At 45.9% G+C, this 23,326-nt stretch overlaps 1 protein-coding gene across 6 annotated transcripts in view; it reads right to left on the bottom strand.

The window, feature by feature from the left end:
• The window catches only part of CDKL5 (cyclin dependent kinase like 5), a 532,110-nt gene that overhangs the window by 298,645 nt on the left and 210,139 nt on the right, over positions 1–23,326 (bottom strand). For all 6 annotated transcript variants that reach the window (XM_077480758.1, XM_077480757.1, XM_077480763.1 and 3 more), the window contains one exon: positions 21,768–21,939. In XM_077480758.1, the coding sequence (XP_077336884.1) occupies positions 21,768–21,831 (64 nt within the window). In that variant the 5' untranslated portion in view covers positions 21,832–21,939. The remainder of the gene's footprint in view (positions 1–21,767; positions 21,940–23,326) is intronic.

The raw sequence follows: 23,326 nt of genomic DNA, 5'->3' as shown, positions 1-23,326 counted from the left end.
TAGGTGCACGTCGGCCTTTGCACAGGAGATAGCGGGTGCCTGTGGTTCCGGCGGCGACCCGCGATTGCGGTGTACAGAGGCGGAACGGGAAACTGCCTATGTAGACAAGACGATTCCCCGTTCTGCCAGATGACATGTCAGAGATCTTCCGTTCCCAGTGATCGGGAACAGTGATCTCTGTCATGCCCCTGGTAGACAATCCCCCTTACAGTTAGAACACACCCAGGGAACACACTTAACTCCTTGATCACCCCCTAGTGTTAACCCCTTCCCTGCCAGTGTAATTTATATATTGATCAGTGCATTTTTAAAACACTGATCAATGTAGAAATGTCACTGGTCCCCAAAAAGTGTAATTTGGGGTCAGATTTGTCTGCCACAATGTCGCAATGCCAGTAAAAACAGTAAAAACAAAACAAAAAGTCCCTAAATCTATCCTATAGTTTGTAGACACGATACATTGTGTGCAAACCAATCAATATATGCCTATTGAAAAATAGAAAAATATGTAGAAGACCCTATATCGTCCTAAACTGATGAATACATTTACAGGTCATGTTTTTCAGGCTTTCCATTATTTTTCACAGATGATTTGATCAGTTTCACTGCCTTAGTAATTACTACAGCCGTTTCATCAGAGGGAAATCCTGAAAACATGACCTGTTGGGGGTACTTGAGGACTGGAGTTGAGAAATATTGCTTTAAACATGCACGGCAAGATACTGCATTAGCATCTGGATGAAAAAAAGTGGGCCAATAACCCTTGTCCCGAGTCCTTTTTCTTAATTGTCAAGTAAAAAAAAAATTCTGCTGCTTTGATCTACTTCCTCTACAAGACCTATGAGTGCCTTTATTCTACTTTTGGATATGCATGGATTTCTTTACGTGTGAGCATCTGGGCATTTATCTCAAATATAGAGGGCCATGGCTAACCTTGGGATTATTTAACACCTTCCCACCAAGGCCATTTCTGACATTTCTCTCCTGTAAAAATCTGTATTTTGCTAGTAAATTTACTCAGAACCCCCAAACATTATATATGTTTTTTTAGCACAGACCCCAGAGAATAAAATGTGGTCATTTCAATTAGTTATGTCACATGGTATTTGCGTAGCAATTTTTTAAATGCAATTTTTTAGGAAAAGATACACTTTAATGAATTTTAATGCAAAAATATAAAAAAATAAAAAATAAAAAAATGACATAACACCTGTAAATAGATACCTAACATGTCACTCATTAAAATTGTGCACGCTCGTGGAATGGCACCAAACTACTGTACTCACAAATCTCCATAGGCGACTCCATAGGACTAGAATTATTGCTCTGCCTATAATGTTTGTGGCGATACCTCCCGTCTGATGCAAACACCATTTACATATACGGCACAACCTACATATGCGCTCACTTCTGCACGTAAGCTCTAGGGGATGGGAATGCTTTCAATTTTTATTTTTTTATTTTACACTATCCCATCAATTATTATTTTTTTGATCACTTATTCCTATAACAAGAAATGTAAACATACCTTGTGATAGGAATAAGGCATGACAGGTCCTCTTTATGGAGACGTCTGGGGGCTTATAGATATATCTCCTTTACCCTGGAAAGCATGAGATCAAAAACAATCTCTGCATTCTAGGAAAAAGAATTGGAAGTGTTTGTATCTGCCAAAAGCAGAAGTGATGTCATGACATTGCTTCCAGCCTCCCAGGGTTATAGAGATTGCCAGGGGACCATCGGGTCCTTGGCCAATTCTGTGATAACCCGAAGCTGCTTCACACAGGAGAGCCTGGAGATGCACAGATGGGTGGCAGAAGGGGGGGTGGGGACGTCCCCTCCCACTGCCTGTGAAAGCAATCCAGCGGCTACAGGGAATCACTGGCTGAAAAAAAGATATCTGGATGATGTCTGTAGCTGCAGGCATCATCCAGATTAGTGATGGCCGAACGGTTCGCCCGGCGGTCGTTTCGCGGCGAATTTCCGACTTTCGCCGTCCGCGGGTTCGAACGCCTTTTTCCGTCGTTCGCCCCGGCGGACTTACGTGTTTAATGTATACAAGAACTTTAACCTTTCGTGACACGTTTATCATGTGTTACAGGACAACCAATTGAGACATGACAGCTCATGGACACTTGGACATTCCCCCTAACCTATAAATACACCCGATCCGGTGGCCATTTTACATTCTTTCTTCTGTCACTGTAGGGAAAGGATCCTGTGTGGAGTAGGGACAGAGAAAACGCTAGCTATTTGGTACACAAAAGTTCTTTTCAGGACTGGTATAGGTGTTAGGTCAGCAGCCTGAGTTTCTTTTGTCAGTTTAGATAAAGGGACAGAGCGCTGTATGCTGCTATTTTAGGGACAGCTCAGCCAGATTAGTCTTTCTTCATCATCATCATCATCATCATCATTAGCTGTTACTATCAGGTCCACAAAAGAGCTGTTCCAGCTAATCGTTCCAGCCTACTCTTTTTTGCCAATTTGTATAGGGACAGGCAGGAAGCAGTGTTGTCAGGCAGTGAGGATAATTTTAAAGACTTGCTGTTACTATTAGTTCCACAAAGGTTCTTTTCAGGACTGGTATCAGTGGTACGGTAATAGGCTTGTACACGTATAATATTCTTTCTTCCAAATATAGAAAGAATATTATACTTGACTGCTGCCCTTCTGCTGCAGTCTGCTAATCATTCACAACTCACTTGTTCCACAAAGCTCTTTATCAGGACTGGTAACTTGGTCTGTCTAGGGTGCTACGGTACATAGGCTTGGGTGCGGTACAGTCTGCTGTTCTGTAAGGACCGCTATCGGTCCACAATAGATAGGGTTGCCGTGCACTACTGCTGACCGCTGCCCTATACTGCAGCAGTCCTTCAGCGGTATAGGGACTGACGTACAGTCTGCTAATCACTAACACACAACCTGCTTGGTCCACAAAAGTTCTTATAAGGACTGGTAACTTGGTATAGGGTGCTACGGTACATAGGCCTGAGTGCGTTACAGTCTGCTGTTCTGTAAGGACCGCTATCGGTCCACAATACATAGGGTTGCCGTGCACTACTGCTGACCGCTGCCCTATACTGCAGCAGTCCTTCATTGGTATAGGGACTGACGTACAGTCTGCTAATCACTAACACACAACCTGCTTGGTCCACAAAAGTTCTTATAAGGACTGGTAACTTGGTATAGGGTGCTACGGTACATAGGCCTGAGTGCAGTACAGTCTGCTGTTCTGTAAGGACCGCTATCGGTCCACAATACATAGGGTTGCCGTGCACTACTGCTGACCGCTGCCCTATACTGCAGCAGTCCTTCAGCGGTATAGGGACTGACGCACAGTCTGCTAATCACTAACACACAACCTGCTTGGTCCACAAAAGTTCTTATAAGGACTGGTAACTTGGTATAGGGTGCTACGGTACATAGGCCTGAGTGCGTTACAGTCTGCTGTTCTGTAAGGACCGCTATCGGTCCACAATACATAGGGTTGCCGTGCACTACTGCTGACCGCTGCCCTATACTGCAGCAGTCCTTCATTGGTATAGGGACTGACGTACAGTCTGCTAATCACTAACACACAACCTGCTTGGTCCACAAAAGTTCTTATAAGGACTGGTAACTTGGTATAGGGTGCTACGGTACATAGGCCTGAGTGCGTTACAGTCTGCTGTTCTGTAAGGACCGCTATCGGTCCACAATACATAGGGTTGCCGTGCACTACTGCTGACCGCTGCCCTATACTGCAGCAGTCCTTCATTGGTATAGGGACTGACGTACAGTCTGCTAATCACTAACACACAACCTGCTTGGTCCACAAAAGTTCTTATAAGGACTGGTAACTTGGTATAGGGTGCTACGGTACATAGGCCTGAGTGCAGTACAGTCTGCTGTTCTGTAAGGACCGCTATCGGTCCACAATACATAGGGTTGCCGTGCACTACTGCTGACCGCTGCCCTATACTGCAGCAGTCCTTCAGCGGTATAGGGACTGACGCACAGTCTGCTAATCACTAACACACAACCTGCTTGGTCCACAAAAGTTCTTATAAGGACTGGTAACTTGGTATAGGGTGCTACGGTACATAGGCCTGAGTGCGTTACAGTCTGCTGTTCTGTAAGGACCGCTATCGGTCCACAATACATAGGGTTGCCGTGCACTACTGCTGACCGCTGCCCTATACTGCAGCAGTCCTTCAGCGGTATAGGGACTGACGCACAGTCTGCTAATCACTAACACACAACCTGCTTGGTCCACAAAAGTTCTTATAAGGACTGGTAACTTGGTATAGGGTGCTACGGTACATAGGCCTGAGTGCGTTACAGTCTGCTGTTCTGTAAGGACCGCTATCGGTCCACAATACATAGGGTTGCCGTGCACTACTGCTGACCGCTGCCCTATACTGCAGCAGTCCTTCATTGGTATAGGGACTGACGTACAGTCTGCTAATCACTAACACACAACCTGCTTGGTCCACAAAAGTTCTTATAAGGACTGGTAACTTGGTATAGGGTGCTACGGTACATAGGCCTGAGTGCAGTACAGTCTGCTGTTCTGTAAGGACCGCTATCGGTCCACAATACATAGGGTTGACGTGCACTACTGCTGACCGCTGCCCTATACTGCAGCAGTCCTTCAGCGGTATAGGGACTGACGTACAGTCTGCTAATCACTAACACACAACCTGCTTGGTCCACAAAAGTTCTTATAAGGACTGGTAACTTGGTATAGGGTGCTACGGTACATAGGCCTGAGTGCGTTACAGTCTGCTGTTCTGTAAGGACCGCTATCGGTCCACAATACATAGGGTTGCCGTGCACTACTGCTGACCGCTGCCCTATACTGCAGCAGTCCTTCATTGGTATAGGGACTGACGTACAGTCTGCTAATCACTAACACACAACCTGCTTGGTCCACAAAAGTTCTTATAAGGACTGGTAACTTGGTATAGGGTGCTACGGTACATAGGCCTGAGTGCAGTACAGTCTGCTGTTCTGTAAGGACCGCTATCGGTCCACAATACATAGGGTTGACGTGCACTACTGCTGACCGCTGCCCTATACTGCAGCAGTCCTTCAGCGGTATAGGGACTGACGTACAGTCTGCTAATCACTAACACACAACCTGCTTGGTCCACAAAAGTTCTTATAAGGACTGGTAACTTGGTATAGGGTGCTACGGTACATAGGCCTGAGTGCGTTACAGTCTGCTGTTCTGTAAGGACCGCTATCGGTCCACAATACATAGGGTTGCCGTGCACTACTGCTGACCGCTGCCCTATACTGCAGCAGTCCTTCATTGGTATAGGGACTGACGTACAGTCTGCTAATCACTAACACACAACCTGCTTGGTCCACAAAAGTTCTTATAAGGACTGGTAACTTGGTATAGGGTGCTACGGTACATAGGCCTGAGTGCAGTACAGTCTGCTGTTCTGTAAGGACCGCTATCGGTCCACAATACATAGGGTTGACGTGCACTACTGCTGACCGCTGCCCTATACTGCAGCAGTCCTTCAGCGGTATAGGGACTGACGTACAGTCTGCTAATCACTAACACACAACCTGCTTGGTCCACAAAAGTTCTTATAAGGACTGGTAACTTGGTATAGGGTGCTACGGTACATAGGCCTGAGTGCGTTACAGTCTGCTGTTCTGTAAGGACCGCTATCGGTCCACAATACATAGGGTTGCCGTGCACTACTGCTGACCGCTGCCCTATACTGCAGCAGTCCTTCATTGGTATAGGGACTGACGTACAGTCTGCTAATCACTAACACACAACCTGCTTGGTCCACAAAAGTTCTTATAAGGACTGGTAACTTGGTATAGGGTGCTACGGTACATAGGCCTGAGTGCAGTACAGTCTGCTGTTCTGTAAGGACCGCTATCGGTCCACAATACATAGGGTTGACGTGCACTACTGCTGACCGCTGCCCTATACTGCAGCAGTCCTTCAGCGGTATAGGGACTGACGTACAGTCTGCTAATCACTAACACACAACCTGCTTGGTCCACAAAAGTTCTTATAAGGACTGGTAACTTGGTATAGGGTGCTACGGTACATAGGCCTGAGTGCGTTACAGTCTGCTGTTCTGTAAGGACCGCTATCGGTCCACAATACATAGGGTTGCCGTGCACTACTGCTGACCGCTGCCCTATACTGCAGCAGTCCTTCATTGGTATAGGGACTGACGTACAGTCTGCTAATCACTAACACACAACCTGCTTGGTCCACAAAAGTTCTTATAAGGACTGGTAACTTGGTATAGGGTGCTACGGTACATAGGCCTGAGTGCAGTACAGTCTGCTGTTCTGTAAGGACCGCTATCGGTCCACAATACATAGGGTTGCCGTGCACTACTGCTGACCGCTGCCCTATACTGCAGCAGTCCTTCAGCGGTATAGGGACTGACGCACAGTCTGCTAATCACTAACACACAACCTGCTTGGTCCACAAAAGTTCTTATAAGGACTGGTAACTTGGTATAGGGTGCTACGGTACATAGGCCTGAGTGCGTTACAGTCTGCTGTTCTGTAAGGACCGCTATCGGTCCACAATACATAGGGTTGCCGTGCACTACTGCTGACCGCTGCCCTATACTGCAGCAGTCCTTCATTGGTATAGGGACTGACGTACAGTCTGCTAATCACTAACACACAACCTGCTTGGTCCACAAAAGTTCTTATAAGGACTGGTAACTTGGTATAGGGTGCTACGGTACATAGGCCTGAGTGCAGTACAGTCTGCTGTTCTGTAAGGACCGCTATCGGTCCACAATACATAGGGTTGACGTGCACTACTGCTGACCGCTGCCCTATACTGCAGCAGTCCTTCAGCGGTATAGGGACTGACGTACAGTCTGCTAATCACTAACACACAACCTGCTTGGTCCACAAAAGTTCTTATAAGGACTGGTAACTTGGTATAGGGTGCTACGGTACATAGGCCTGAGTGCGTTACAGTCTGCTGTTCTGTAAGGACCGCTATCGGTCCACAATACATAGGGTTGCCGTGCACTACTGCTGACCGCTGCCCTATACTGCAGCAGTCCTTCATTGGTATAGGGACTGACGTACAGTCTGCTAATCACTAACACACAACCTGCTTGGTCCACAAAAGTTCTTATAAGGACTGGTAACTTGGTATAGGGTGCTACGGTACATAGGCCTGAGTGCAGTACAGTCTGCTGTTCTGTAAGGACCGCTATCGGTCCACAATACATAGGGTTGCCGTGCACTACTGCTGACCGCTGCCCTATACTGCAGCAGTCCTTCAGCGGTATAGGGACTGACGCACAGTCTGCTAATCACTAACACACAACCTGCTTGGTCCACAAAAGTTCTTATAAGGACTGGTAACTTGGTATAGGGTGCTACGGTACATAGGCCTGAGTGCGTTACAGTCTGCTGTTCTGTAAGGACCGCTATCGGTCCACAATACATAGGGTTGCCGTGCACTACTGCTGACCGCTGCCCTATACTGCAGCAGTCCTTCAGCGGTATAGGGACTGACGCACAGTCTGCTAATCACTAACACACAACCTGCTTGGTCCACAAAAGTTCTTATAAGGACTGGTAACTTGGTATAGGGTGCTACGGTACATAGGCCTGAGTGCGTTACAGTCTGCTGTTCTGTAAGGACCGCTATCGGTCCACAATACATAGGGTTGCCGTGCACTACTGCTGACCGCTGCCCTATACTGCAGCAGTCCTTCATTGGTATAGGGACTGACGTACAGTCTGCTAATCACTAACACACAACCTGCTTGGTCCACAAAAGTTCTTATAAGGACTGGTAACTTGGTATAGGGTGCTACGGTACATAGGCCTGAGTGCAGTACAGTCTGCTGTTCTGTAAGGACCGCTATCGGTCCACAATACATAGGGTTGACGTGCACTACTGCTGACCGCTGCCCTATACTGCAGCAGTCCTTCAGCGGTATAGGGACTGACGTACAGTCTGCTAATCACTAACACACAACCTGCTTGGTCCACAAAAGTTCTTATAAGGACTGGTAACTTGGTATAGGGTGCTACGGTACATAGGCCTGAGTGCGTTACAGTCTGCTGTTCTGTAAGGACCGCTATCGGTCCACAATACATAGGGTTGCCGTGCACTACTGCTGACCGCTGCCCTATACTGCAGCAGTCCTTCATTGGTATAGGGACTGACGTACAGTCTGCTAATCACTAACACACAACCTGCTTGGTCCACAAAAGTTCTTATAAGGACTGGTAACTTGGTATAGGGTGCTACGGTACATAGGCCTGAGTGCAGTACAGTCTGCTGTTCTGTAAGGACCGCTATCGGTCCACAATACATAGGGTTGACGTGCACTACTGCTGACCGCTGCCCTATACTGCAGCAGTCCTTCAGCGGTATAGGGACTGACGTACAGTCTGCTAATCACTAACACACAACCTGCTTGGTCCACAAAAGTTCTTATAAGGACTGGTAACTTGGTATAGGGTGCTACGGTACATAGGCCTGAGTGCGTTACAGTCTGCTGTTCTGTAAGGACCGCTATCGGTCCACAATACATAGGGTTGCCGTGCACTACTGCTGACCGCTGCCCTATACTGCAGCAGTCCTTCATTGGTATAGGGACTGACGTACAGTCTGCTAATCACTAACACACAACCTGCTTGGTCCACAAAAGTTCTTATAAGGACTGGTAACTTGGTATAGGGTGCTACGGTACATAGGCCTGAGTGCAGTACAGTCTGCTGTTCTGTAAGGACCGCTATCGGTCCACAATACATAGGGTTGACGTGCACTACTGCTGACCGCTGCCCTATACTGCAGCAGTCCTTCAGCGGTATAGGGACTGACGTACAGTCTGCTAATCACTAACACACAACCTGCTTGGTCCACAAAAGTTCTTATAAGGACTGGTAACTTGGTATAGGGTGCTACGGTACATAGGCCTGAGTGCGTTACAGTCTGCTGTTCTGTAAGGACCGCTATCGGTCCACAATACATAGGGTTGCCGTGCACTACTGCTGACCGCTGCCCTATACTGCAGCAGTCCTTCATTGGTATAGGGACTGACGTACAGTCTGCTAATCACTAACACACAACCTGCTTGGTCCACAAAAGTTCTTATAAGGACTGGTAACTTGGTATAGGGTGCTACGGTACATAGGCCTGAGTGCAGTACAGTCTGCTGTTCTGTAAGGACCGCTATCGGTCCACAATACATAGGGTTGACGTGCACTACTGCTGACCGCTGCCCTATACTGCAGCAGTCCTTCAGCGGTATAGGGACTGACGTACAGTCTGCTAATCACTAACACACAACCTGCTTGGTCCACAAAAGTTCTTATAAGGACTGGTAACTTGGTATAGGGTGCTACGGTACATAGGCCTGAGTGCGTTACAGTCTGCTGTTCTGTAAGGACCGCTATCGGTCCACAATACATAGGGTTGCCGTGCACTACTGCTGACCGCTGCCCTATACTGCAGCAGTCCTTCATTGGTATAGGGACTGACGTACAGTCTGCTAATCACTAACACACAACCTGCTTGGTCCACAAAAGTTCTTATAAGGACTGGTAACTTGGTATAGGGTGCTACGGTACATAGGCCTGAGTGCAGTACAGTCTGCTGTTCTGTAAGGACCGCTATCGGTCCACAATACATAGGGTTGACGTGCACTACTGCTGACCGCTGCCCTATACTGCAGCAGTCCTTCAGCGGTATAGGGACTGACGTACAGTCTGCTAATCACTAACACACAACCTGCTTGGTCCACAAAAGTTCTTATAAGGACTGGTAACTTGGTATAGGGTGCTACGGTACATAGGCCTGAGTGCGTTACAGTCTGCTGTTCTGTAAGGACCGCTATCGGTCCACAATACATAGGGTTGCCGTGCACTACTGCTGACCGCTGCCCTATACTGCAGCAGTCCTTCATTGGTATAGGGACTGACGTACAGTCTGCTAATCACTAACACACAACCTGCTTGGTCCACAAAAGTTCTTATAAGGACTGGTAACTTGGTATAGGGTGCTACGGTACATAGGCCTGAGTGCAGTACAGTCTGCTGTTCTGTAAGGACCGCTATCGGTCCACAATACATAGGGTTGCCGTGCACTACTGCTGACCGCTGCCCTATACTGCAGCAGTCCTTCAGCGGTATAGGGACTGACGCACAGTCTGCTAATCACTAACACACAACCTGCTTGGTCCACAAAAGTTCTTATAAGGACTGGTAACTTGGTATAGGGTGCTACGGTACATAGGCCTGAGTGCGTTACAGTCTGCTGTTCTGTAAGGACCGCTATCGGTCCACAATACATAGGGTTGCCGTGCACTACTGCTGACCGCTGCCCTATACTGCAGCAGTCCTTCAGCGGTATAGGGACTGACGCACAGTCTGCTAATCACTAACACACAACCTGCTTGGTCCACAAAAGTTCTTATAAGGACTGGTAACTTGGTATAGGGTGCTACGGTACATAGGCCTGAGTGCGTTACAGTCTGCTGTTCTGTAAGGACCGCTATCGGTCCACAATACATAGGGTTGCCGTGCACTACTGCTGACCGCTGCCCTATACTGCAGCAGTCCTTCAGCGGTATAGGGACTGACGCACAGTCTGCTAATCACTAACACACAACCTGCTTGGTCCACAAAAGTTCTTATAAGGACTGGTAACTTGGTATAGGGTGCTACGGTACATAGGCCTGAGTGCGTTACAGTCTGCTGTTCTGTAAGGACCGCTATCGGTCCACAATACATAGGGTTGCCGTGCACTACTGCTGACCGCTGCCCTATACTGCAGCAGTCCTTCATTGGTATAGGGACTGACGTACAGTCTGCTAATCACTAACACACAACCTGCTTGGTCCACAAAAGTTCTTATAAGGACTGGTAACTTGGTATAGGGTGCTACGGTACATAGGCCTGAGTGCAGTACAGTCTGCTGTTCTGTAAGGACCGCTATCGGTCCACAATACATAGGGTTGACGTGCACTACTGCTGACCGCTGCCCTATACTGCAGCAGTCCTTCAGCGGTATAGGGACTGACGTACAGTCTGCTAATCACTAACACACAACCTGCTTGGTCCACAAAAGTTCTTATAAGGACTGGTAACTTGGTATAGGGTGCTACGGTACATAGGCCTGAGTGCGTTACAGTCTGCTGTTCTGTAAGGACCGCTATCGGTCCACAATACATAGGGTTGCCGTGCACTACTGCTGACCGCTGCCCTATACTGCAGCAGTCCTTCATTGGTATAGGGACTGACGTACAGTCTGCTAATCACTAACACACAACCTGCTTGGTCCACAAAAGTTCTTATAAGGACTGGTAACTTGGTATAGGGTGCTACGGTACATAGGCCTGAGTGCAGTACAGTCTGCTGTTCTGTAAGGACCGCTATCGGTCCACAATACATAGGGTTGACGTGCACTACTGCTGACCGCTGCCCTATACTGCAGCAGTCCTTCAGCGGTATAGGGACTGACGCACAGTCTGCTAATCACTAACACACAACCTGCTTGGTCCACAAAAGTTCTTATAAGGACTGGTAACTTGGTATAGGGTGCTACGGTACATAGGCCTGAGTGCGTTACAGTCTGCTGTTCTGTAAGGACCGCTATCGGTCCACAATACATAGGGTTGCCGTGCACTACTGCTGACCGCTGCCCTATACTGCAGCAGTCCTTCATTGGTATAGGGACTGACGTACAGTCTGCTAATCACTAACACACAACCTGCTTGGTCCACAAAAGTTCTTATAAGGACTGGTAACTTGGTATAGGGTGCTACGGTACATAGGCCTGAGTGCGTTACAGTCTGCTGTTCTGTAAGGACCGCTATCGGTCCACAATACATAGGGTTGCCGTGCACTACTGCTGACCGCTGCCCTATACTGCAGCAGTCCTTCAGCGGTATAGGGACTAAGAGTTTTGTCACAGGGTGATTTAAAAAATGACAGGCAGAGGAAGAGGCAGGCCCTTCCGCAGGGGTGGTAGGGGTAGGGCAGGAGCAACAGCCTTGAGCCAAAGTGGGAAGTTGCAGAAGGTGCGTTCAATTACTTTAAAGGACGCACCAGACTTGGTTGAGTGGCTCACTCAGCCTTATTCTTCTGCACCCTCCTCATCCTCTCGATCTGCACCCTCTTCTTCACTCTCTGCTATGTGCACCCCCAAAGACACTACCACCAACAACACCACCACCACCACATACCTTCCGCTTGAGTGCAAATGGGGGCCTTCATGCTCCAGTGTTTTAATAGGGACCCCCGTATAAAAAGCATGAGGGTCAAGGACCAGTACTGGGTGGCAACGTACTTAGATCCCCGGTACAAACACAAAATGGCGGAAATGTTACCGCCGTCGCAGAGGGCTGTCAGAATGCAGCACTTCCAGGCCTTGCTTCGAGAAATGCTGCATTCTGCTTTTGCGTGCGCTGGCAGAGGAGCAATTCCCACTCCCAGAGAAGGATTTGCGGGTACCAATCCAACAGCGCCTGCAAGAAGAGGCCGGTTTGAAGATGTGTTGGTGACTTCGGATATGAGGTCATTCTTTCAGCCGACCCATCGACAGGTGTCATCCGGATCCAGCATCAGGGAACGCCTAGACCGTCAGGTGTCCGACTACATTGGGTTAACGGCCGATGTGGACGCTCTGAGGAGTGATGAACCCCTAGACTACTGGGTGGGCAGGCTTGACCTCTGGCCAGAGCTTGCCCAATTTGCAATCGAACTGTTGGCTTGCCCCTCATCCAGTGTCCTGTCCGAAAGGACGTTCAGCGCAGCAGGGGGGATTGTGACCGATAAGCGTACTCGCCTAGCTCACCACAGTGTTAACTACCTCACATTTCTAAAAATGAATGAGGCATGGATCTCGGAGGAATTCAACACATGTGATCAGTAGACCATGTATATGTCTATAAACAATTTTTGGAATCAAGCACACAGACCTTCTTAATTCATTTGGCTCACTTCCCTGACCCAAAAAAGCACACCGTACTATATGCCCCTACCCTCCTCTTTGAAGAGGTTGAGCGGTGTCATATTTCTACTGGGGCTGCTTATTATGAGGGGTTCCCACCATCCCTGTGCTGTGCTGACTTCCTCCTGGGTGTTCTTATTATGAGGGGCTCCCACCATCCCTGTGCTGTGCTGACTTCCTCCTGGGGGTTCTTATTATGAGGGGCTCCCACCATCCCTGTGCTGTGCTGACTTCCTCCTGGGGGTTCTTATTATGAGGGGATCACACCATCCCTGTGCTGTGCTGACTTCCTCCAGGGGCTGCTTACGGTGCTGCTGTCAGCGCTGTATGTCACGGAGCTGCTGTCAGCGCTGTATGTCACGGAGCTGCTGTCAGCGCTGTATGTCACGGAGCTGCTGTCAGCGCTGTATGTCACGGAGCTGCTGTCAGCGCTGTATGTCACGGAGCTGCTGTCAGCGCTGTATGTCACGGAGCTGCTGTCAGCGCTGTATGTCACGGAGCTGCTGTCAGCGCTGTATGTCACGGAGCTGCTGTCAGCGCTGTATGTCACGGTGCTGCTGTCAGCGCTGTATGTCACGGAGCTGCTGTCAGCGCTGTATGTCACGGAGCTGCTGTCAGCGCTGTATGTCACGGAGCTGCTGTCAGCGCTGTATGTCACGGTGCTGCTGTCAGCGCTGTATGTCACGGAGCTGCTGTCAGCGCTGTATGTCACGGAGCTGCTGTCAGCGCTGTATGTCACGGTGCTGCTGTCAGCGCTGTATGTCACGGAGCTGCTGTCAGCGCTGTATGTCACGGAGCTGCTGTCAGCGCTGTATGTCACGGAGCTGCTGTCAGCGCTGTATGTCACGGAGCTGCTGTCAGCGCTGTATGTCACGGAGCTGCTGTCAGCGCTGTATGTCACGGTGCTGCTGTCAGCGCTGTATGTCACGGAGCTGCTGTCAGCGCTGTATGTCACGGAGCTGCTGTCAGTGCTGTATGTCACGGAGCTGCTGTCAGCGCTGTATGTCACGGAGCTGCTGTCAGCGCTGTATGTCACGGAGCTGCTGTCAGCGCTGTATGTCACGGTGCTGCTGTCAGCGCTGTATGTCACGGAGCTGCTGTCAGCGCTGTATGTCACGGAGCTGCTGTCAGTGCTGTATGTCACGGAGCTGCTGTCAGCGCTGTATGTCACGGAGCTGCTGTCAGCGCTGTATGTCACGGAGCTGCTGTCAGCGCTGTATGTCACGGTGCTGCTGTCAGCGCTGTATGTCACGGAGCTACTGTCAGCGCTGTATGTCACGGAGCTGCTGTCAGCGCTGTATGTCACGGAGCTGCTGTCAGCGCTGTATGTCACGGAGCTGCTGTCAGCGCTGTATGTCACGGAGCTGCTGTCAGCGCTGTATGTCACGGTGCTGATGTCAGTGCTCTGTATTACGGTGCTGCTGTCAGTGCTCTGTATCTCCTGCACCCTCTTGTTTGCCTACCCTGGTCCCTGACCTTCCCTCTCCTCCATTGCCTTCATTAGCTCCATAGTCCTGAATTGTCAGAACAATTTCCCAAATAAAAAAAAAATGCTTGTAGTTATCGATCCCAAATTCACCTCATACATGTATTATGCTATTGTCCAGGTGGTGGGACTACGTGCTACCCCCTAATAATTACCCCGTGGCCGCAAATTCGACCTAAAGGTTTGCGAAATTCGCCTCCCATTGAAGTCAATGGAGCCCGCGGCGAACGGTCGTTTTCGCGAACGTTTGTGCCCGTTCGCGTTTCGCGTTCGCGAAACGTCCCGTCGGAAGTTCGTCCATCACTAATCCAGATATCTCCCATCAAATTCCAGGACGTCATATGACGTCATGCAAGAGGGAAGTGGTTAATGCACACTTACCACATACACCTTGCATCATTTTATTAATTACCAAGATTTTGCACAATATTGCCTGTCTCTCCTTACACCAGTAACCTCTCTGAGTTATGGCTGATGACGCCGCAACTTCGCACAGATTCATTGATACCTCAAAGGAACTTTCCTTTTCAGAAGCCGATGTCGGATTCTGTTTGCTCCTGGTCCTACACAGAACCCCATATCTTTTAAACCTGCAGACTTGTACGGCATTTTGGCTCAAAGGATGAAGCGTGAAACAGACTTATTGCTGCACGGCCAATATCTCACTGAATACCACTGTCAAAAAAAATTCCTAGAGGATTTAGCATTAAGAAAAGTTCTACCATTGGCAGAACAGAAACATAATTCTGCTCAAAGTGGTGTGTGGTTTTAAACAAATGTAGATTTGGCCTGATTCTGCTAACAATGGACTTTATTAGAAGCAACTTACATTCTGACCTGGAGGAGCTTGTACCGACGCCTAAACTTACCACTGCCACTGATACAGACTGACTTGAAACTGGAGGATAACATCAATAGTTATTATCGCATGATAGTAGCTTTCAAAGAATAGAAAAGGACTAAATGTTAAGCAGGGGTACACTAATAACCGTGTGTTTGGCTGGTCTTTTGGACGGATTTCAGGGGAGACATACTGTACGACCACTCCAGATGTAGAAGAATCAACTGTCCCGACAATCCAACTGTGGATGCGAGCTCTGGGAATACCGCCATTTATTCAGATTCTAACACCTCACATGCTAACACCTCAACCTCCCTCAACTGATCACAATCTTTTTTAGGGTCATACCCTACTTGTTCACAACAGGCTTCAGGGCACACCAGCTTCCCACCCTCCACTGGCACAGTCCGCGGAGGCACAGGGTGAGGAGGGATCACCAAATGGCGAGGAAGAGGTCGACCCAAACATTAAAAGCAAATATGGTTTTCAACCTTAACCAGCATCAGATTACTCCTGCTGAACATAGTCTATTGGATAAAGGACTTTCGTTTGTCCCCACTAACAAGTTTAGGGAATTTGATTTAAAAATTGACTTAAATAAGTTTGAACGGAAACTAGTGGTGATATTGAAAAATTCTCCACCAATGATGTCTCCTACCCCATTTTTCCCACATAGCACCACTGAGGCCTCTGAGGTACCCCTGGCCCTGACGACGTTCCGCCGGGCAGTGGACCATGAAATAAAACATCGGTTGACAACCAATAAGGGGGTTTCCAAAAAACAATCTCACTTCGGCTGAGTCCTCTGACTCCTCCATTGTGATTCTCCCTGCCGACAAGGGGGGTGCAATTGTGATACAGGATGTCCCCGACTATCAGAATGAAACTTCAGGATAACATGGCTTACACTTTATCAACAGACCCCACTTTTCACTTCAAGTGCCTCATCGATGCTATGCCCAGGGATGGATAACCAAAGAAAAATTTGCATATCTCACCATAGAACACCCACAATGTCCTGCTATATAAACCGTCCCTCAAATCCATAAGAATTAACAACACCCCCATTGGTGCCCGATTATATCTTCCAAAGGATCGGTCTTGTAACAATGAGCAGTATTTGTGGACTACTTCCTAAAACCATTTGTTATATGCATACCTTCTTTTCTAAGGGACTGGAAAATGGTTATCAACCTACTCCAGGAACTTGGCCCAGTACCGTCTGACTGCGTGTTGCCTACTTTAGATGTGAAGATCCTCTATACTGTTATCCCACACCATGAAGTGTTTAATTTCATTCATTCATGAAGGCATTCAGCCAGTACACAAAGCCCTTATGAAACTGGAACATGTAAAACCACCTATCTCATTGTTGCCTGACTTTCTGGGCTTTATTGTTACCTTTAATTACTTCAAATTCAATGACAAATTTAACTTACAGTGTTTTGGGACTGCAATGGGTTCTAATATTGCACCCTCTTTGCCAACATACAGTATTCATGTACCAATATGAACACAACATCTTATTACCTAGATTGGCAACACGTGTTGTTTTATCTTCACTATACAGATAATCTTTTGCTCCTTTGGTCCAGAAGTGGTAAAGATCTGACACAGAGGACTGAGAAGCTCAATGATATGTCTACTCCAATCATTTTGACTCATACAGCTTCCCATTCTGACATCAATTTCCTGGATCTAAACATTTATAAAATGGTAATCGAAGACAACACAAACATAGGGACTTGGTTATACTGTAACCCAACTAATACAAACACTTGGTTTCATAAACACAGTGCACATCCCCCAGCTCTGGTCCATGGAATACCATATGCCCAGATGCTGAGGCTTAAAAGGGGAACTCCAACCCCATTAGAGCTAAACTACAGCTTGACAAAATGATGGAACGATTTTCTGAACATGGCTACTCAAGAAAACTCCTCCACCAACAGAGATGAGTAGTGGACGCTGAGGAGTCCCTACTGTGTCCCTAGGACATCATCCCACAAAACTGAACCTTTTTTCCTACTTGTTACTCAGGAGAGCCATACAGTAAAGGATGTGGTTTATTACTTTTGGCTGATCATTTCTAGCGATCAAAGCTTAACATTAGCTAATACCAGGGCTGTCTTTAACACAGGGCAAAAGGGCAGCTGCCCTGGGCCCAGCCATTGTTGTGGGGCCCAAAGCAGCTGCCCATTGAGCCCACAATGTCCACAAATAGTTGATAAGTGGATTCGGAAGGGCCCAAGAAAATGTATGCACAGGGTCCAAACAATATTAAAGACAGCCCTGGCTAACACACATCCCCCTCATCAGAGTTACCGGAGTTATCGGAAGGGAAAAATGCTTGAAAGATTTTCTGATGCACAGCACCATTACTAAAGCATCCACCTGACTCACTCCTGGAAAACCTGACCACATGCCACCATATGTTTACCGGTCAATTCTTTCTACAACCGCAACCAGACAAATATGTGTATATTAAACACAGAATTTCTTGTACATCAGAATATGTAATATACTTGCTTCACTGTCCCTGCAGTTAGTATTACATAGGCAAGACTATGTATGCAACCTCTTTTAAGGATCGCTTCAACAACCACAGGTCTGCCAACAGTCAGACAATTTCTTTACAAACTTCTACTCAACCTGCAGCACGCCACTTTTTGGAACAGAATCATCCTATACCAACTTTAAGAGCTTCAATCCTGGAAGATTTTACCCCCTTCCTGACCAGAGCACTTTATGCGATTCAGCACTGCATCGCTTTAACTGACAATTGGTAGTCGTGCATCGTTGTACCCAAACAAAATTGACGTTCTTTTTTTACCACAAATAGAGCTTTCTTTTGGTGGTATTAGATCATCTCTAAGTTTTTTATTTAAAAAAAAAAAAGAGCGACAATTTAGAAAAAAAAACCACAATATTTTGTAGTTTTTTCTATAATAAATATCCCCATTTTTTTAAAAAAAAGCTAATTCTTTCTCAGTTTAGGTCGATATTTAGTCTTCTACATATTTTTGGCTTAAAAAAAATCGCAATAAGCGTATATTGGTTGGTTTGCGCAAAAGTTATAGTGTCTACACAATAGGGGATATTTTTATAGCGTTTTTATTAATATTTATTTTTTTACTAGTAATGGTGGTGATCTGCAATTTTTATCATGACTGCGATATTATGGCGGACACATCAGACAATGTTGACACATTTTTGGGACCATTGGCAATAATACAGCGATTAGTGCTATAAAAATGCATTGATCACTGTAAAAATGTCACTGGCAATGAATGGGTTAACACTAGGGGGTGCTCTAGGGGTTGTGTTCCCTAATGTGTGTTCTAACTGAGGGGAGGGGACTGACTAGGGGAGAAGGCAGATCGCTGTTCATACTTTGTATGAACAGATGATCTGTCACTTCTCCCCTCAGAGAGGTGGGATCTCTGTGTTTACACACAGAGATCCTGGTTCTCGCGGTGTTACCAGTGATCACGGGAGCACTCGCATCAGCTACGACACATGCACGCCCCTAGTGGCCGCCTTAGGAACCGACGTAACATAACAGCGATTTGCCTGCCTGTGCCATTCTGCTGCAGTATAACTGCGGCGGCTGGTCGGCAAGCGGTTAAAGTGCATGCTAATTGACCATGTCCTACCCTTACTTAGGTTGATGGATCCATGAGTTACAAACTTTGGCCCCCAAGAGGCTGAATGAACAATTAGGCCTCAGTTGCTTTTTATGATCCTTTGGAACTCCTAAATGACTATCTGTTGGTGCTTTTGGCACCCTGATTCACAGAAAAATTATGGGAAGCACAGTTAATGGGGTATATACTCCCTGACTGGATGGATATGCAGTTGATAGTTTTCTTTATACTTATGTGTTCTGACCCTGATCTCTTTGGCAAACTTTTTGACATATACAGTATGTGCTAATTGCTATATGTTTCCATTATGTGCTATATAGTCTGTTCTTCTATATGGTATTCTGGGTGTCCAGACCCTTTTTCTTTAATGGAAGCCTCACTCGGTTTCCATACCCAGATGTGTTTGGGATGGTATGTTATTTTCCTAGTGGTGTAAGCATTGGGGTCCTCACCATCATTCCTTTTCTACAACTATTCACATATCAGAGTCCTCACGTTTCCCATCTGGTTGTGGAGTATTGATTTACATTATACATTTATACATTATACCTATCCTTGTGTACTCAGTGTTTTCTTTGGATCTACTGTCTTTATCTTATATGCTATTCAGATTGTTATACTTGTTTATTTTTTAGCATATGTGGGGTGTTTGGTAGATATGTGCACACTGAAATATTTTGTTTCGGAATTTCGTTTTAGTTTGAAAAATACATTTATTTAGTTACTCCCGAAATTCGTTTTTATTTATTTTGTTTTTCATAAAAAATTTGTCCAAAAATCCAAATGAATTAAGGTCGAATCTGTCATTGAAGGCCTATGGTGTCTGTCAAATGTTCAAAGAAGATTCGATAGAGCAGCTAAACTGTATGACTCCATATAGTTTAGCTGCTCCGTTGAATCTTCTTAGAACTTTCAACAGACACCATAAGCCAAAGATTTGACGTTTGTATGTTTTTCGCTGCTTTGCCAAATCTTTGTGATTCATGTTGAATGTATAGCGTTCAAACAGAAAATGGACTGGTGATAGTGATCACTGATCAGACAGGTAACAAGATAGGGTAAATAGAATCTCAATATATAATATAGAATCTATAATAATAAATCCCCCTTCCACCCCCCCCCCCCCCACAACATGGGCAGCCTCTGAGGCTATCACAACACTAGCAACACTAGTAGCACTATCAAGTACACAACACTAACACAATAGCAGCAGATTATTATGAAAAAGTTACTGTAGCTTGCTTCACTTTTGTTCTGCTTCTGTGCTTATGCTTAATTGCTAAATAATTTAGGTTCTCTGACAAACGGACCAGCTAATTCAAATGATTCGGAAATTATTCAGTGTGTGTGTCTCTCTCTGCTAGCAATCGTAAGTAAGTTGGCTGTACGTGTGTACTTAGTTCTAGCTATTTTACTGCTCCTCCTCTTTGGTTACAATCAGCCAATAACATTCATCATCATCATTATTTTCATTTTACTTCCCCCACCCAATTCCAGCAGTAATCTTTTCTTTCTCTGTCAAATCTTTTCTCTCTCTCTGTCGAATCTTTTCTCTCTATGTCGAATCTTTTCTCTTTATGTCGAATCTTTTCTCTCTATGTCGAATCTTTTCTCTCTATGTAGAATAATCCTGGACTAATAGAGTTAAGGTTAGGCACATTCAACCACAGGTTAGATAGACACAGATTGTTATTGTCAGTGTCATGTCGAATCTCCTATCTCCTCGTTGTCACAACGAAAACGAAAATAAAGCATTTATTTATGTCGGATCTTTCGTTTTTCGGATTCTGCACTTTCATTATCGTTTGTTAAAACAATAACGAAAATACCTTAAATTCGGACGAAAACGAATGCACATGTCTAGTGTTTGGTCTTGTAAAGCATTTTTATGGTTATTTGGTTATTTCTCATTTGTTGCTAAGTTGTCCAAGCACATAAGTTGTTGTTTTCCTATTATTTCAAGTTACTAATTATGGGTGGTCCATGCCTGCCTGGTGTTTGCCATGTGCACTGGCGACTATCTTGTGATTGTGTATAATATGCTTTGTTTTTCCTACTTTTTCTGCATTTTGCAAGTTTTATGCAGAAGCTATTTCTGGATAACGTTATTTAAAAGAGTATGGGTTTGGCTTTTTTTGGCTATTTATACTTATCTAGGTCAATTCAGCATCAAACCGATGCTGCAGCTGTCCCTCCGATGGCTCGATTCTCACTCCTCCCCAAGTAGAACGATGCTGACTGTCAGTCAGCATCGCTCCTGCTCTGCTCCTCCATGCGCATTGGAGCTCTGAACTGTGGAGGGGCGGGGAGCGTCCGTCTCAGCATCTCGCTGAGACACTAAGACTGCCATCAATCAAGGCAACTGGTGGATCTAGACTTCAGAAGTCAGGATGATGCTCTGCCTTGACTAATAGCAGTCAACGGAGAGCAGACTTCAAACCGCTCTCTGCTGAAAACGGGTCACAGGAGTGAAAAACGAATTGTGCTCCTGTGACTCATAGGAGGAGCCTAGCATAAAAATCTAAGGCTGGACTTCTCCTTTAAGCTAGGATTTTGCATATTTTGCCATTTTGATGGACTATTGTGAGTTGTTCATTTTGTGATTTTTTTTTTTACCTCTACCCTATATGTGTCTTTTTACCCTTGCACTGTGTGAGGTCATCACTAGGGTGTGTTATTGGTGGGTATGACTTTGGGTTCATTGGTCTGTTCACTTCCATGTGATAGTGTCTTGTAATACAGCAATACTGTGGGTGCATAAATTAGAACAGATTAGAACAGATGCTGTTTGGAATTATTTATTTAGGAGTAGTCATGCTTACAACATACCTTCACCGACAACTCCAAGGACCTCAAATTTATTCATCACATTACCAAGATTAGGAATCTTCATGAAGACAAACACAGCTTCTGGGGGGAGCCACGGAACATGGCAGATTGTATGGAGGGAGTTGAATCTTCACAGCTCATTTGTTTTCACATAATCTGATAATGATCTCATCTAGGGAATAGGAATAAATATTAATATGAATAGTAGCAGTGTTAAGAAAAACTCAGAAACATATTTTCAGAATAATGCTCTCAAATTCTCAATGTGTAACGGTGTACTGGGCACTTGTAGCTTTTCATCATTTAAAAAAAAAGAAGAAAAATATATTGCACCTTACCAGCTCATAAATGTGTTACATAGTTACATAGTTAGTCAGGTTGAAAAAAGACACAAGTCCATCCAGTTCAACCACAAAAATAAAATAAAAAAAATAATATAATAATATCATACAATCCCATATACCCAATTCTATACCCACAGTTGATCCAGAGGAAGGCAAAAAACCCCAGCAGAGCATGATCCAATTTGCTAAAGCAGGGGAAAAAATTCCTTCCTGATCCCCCGAGAGGCAATCGGATCAACTTTACCTATAAATGTTAGTACCCAATTATATTATGTACACTTAGGAAATAATCCAGGCCCTTCTTAAAGCAATCCACTGAGCTGGCCACAACCACCTCTGCAGGGAGTCTACTCCACATTTTCACAGCTCTTACTGTGAAGAAACCTTTCCGTATTTGGAGATTAAATCTCCTTTCCTCTAGACGTAAAGAGTGCCCCCTTGTCCTCTTTGTTGACTGTAAAGTGAATAACTCGACACCAAGTTCACTATATGGACACCTTATATATTTGTACATGTTGATCATATCCCCCTTAATCTCCTCTTATCAAGAGTGAATAAATTTAGTTCCTCTAATCTTTCCTCATAGCTGAGTTCCTCCATGCCTCTTATCAGTTTGGTTGCCCTTCTCTGCACTTTCTCCAGTTCCCTGATATCCTTTTTGAGAACTGGTGCCCAAAACTGAACTGCATATTCCAGATGATGTCTTACTAATGATTTGTACAGGGGCAAAATTATATCTCTCTCTTTGGAGTCCATACCTCTCTTAATACAAGAAAGGACTTTGCTCGCTTTGGAAACCGCAGCTTGGCATTGCATGATATTATTGAGCTTATGATCTACCAAAACCCCCAGATCCTTCTCCACTATGGATTCCCCCAGTTGTACTCCCCCTAGCATGTATGATGCATGCATATTCTTAGCCCCCAAGTGCATAACTTTACATTTCTCAACATTAAACCTCATCTGCCACAAAGTCGCCCAATTAGACAGAGCATTGAGGTCGGCTTGTAAATTGGAGACATCCTGTAAGGACGTTATTCCACTGCATAGCTTGGTGTCATCTGCAAAGACGGAAATGTTACTTTTGATCCCAGACCCAATATCATTTATAAAGATATTAAAAAGTAAGGGTCCCAGCACTGAACCTTGTGGTACACCACTGATAACCTTAGACCATTCAGAGTAAGAATCATTAACCCCTACTCTCTGAATTCT

Source organism: Lithobates pipiens, unplaced genomic scaffold (assembly GCF_037356315.1).
Source record: "Lithobates pipiens isolate NorthernLeopardFrog02 unplaced genomic scaffold, aLitPip1_a1.2 Scaffold_16, whole genome shotgun sequence".
NCBI classification, from domain to species: domain Eukaryota; kingdom Metazoa; phylum Chordata; class Amphibia; order Anura; family Ranidae; genus Lithobates; species Lithobates pipiens.
This window is presented reverse-complemented; position numbering and strand designations above follow the sequence as displayed.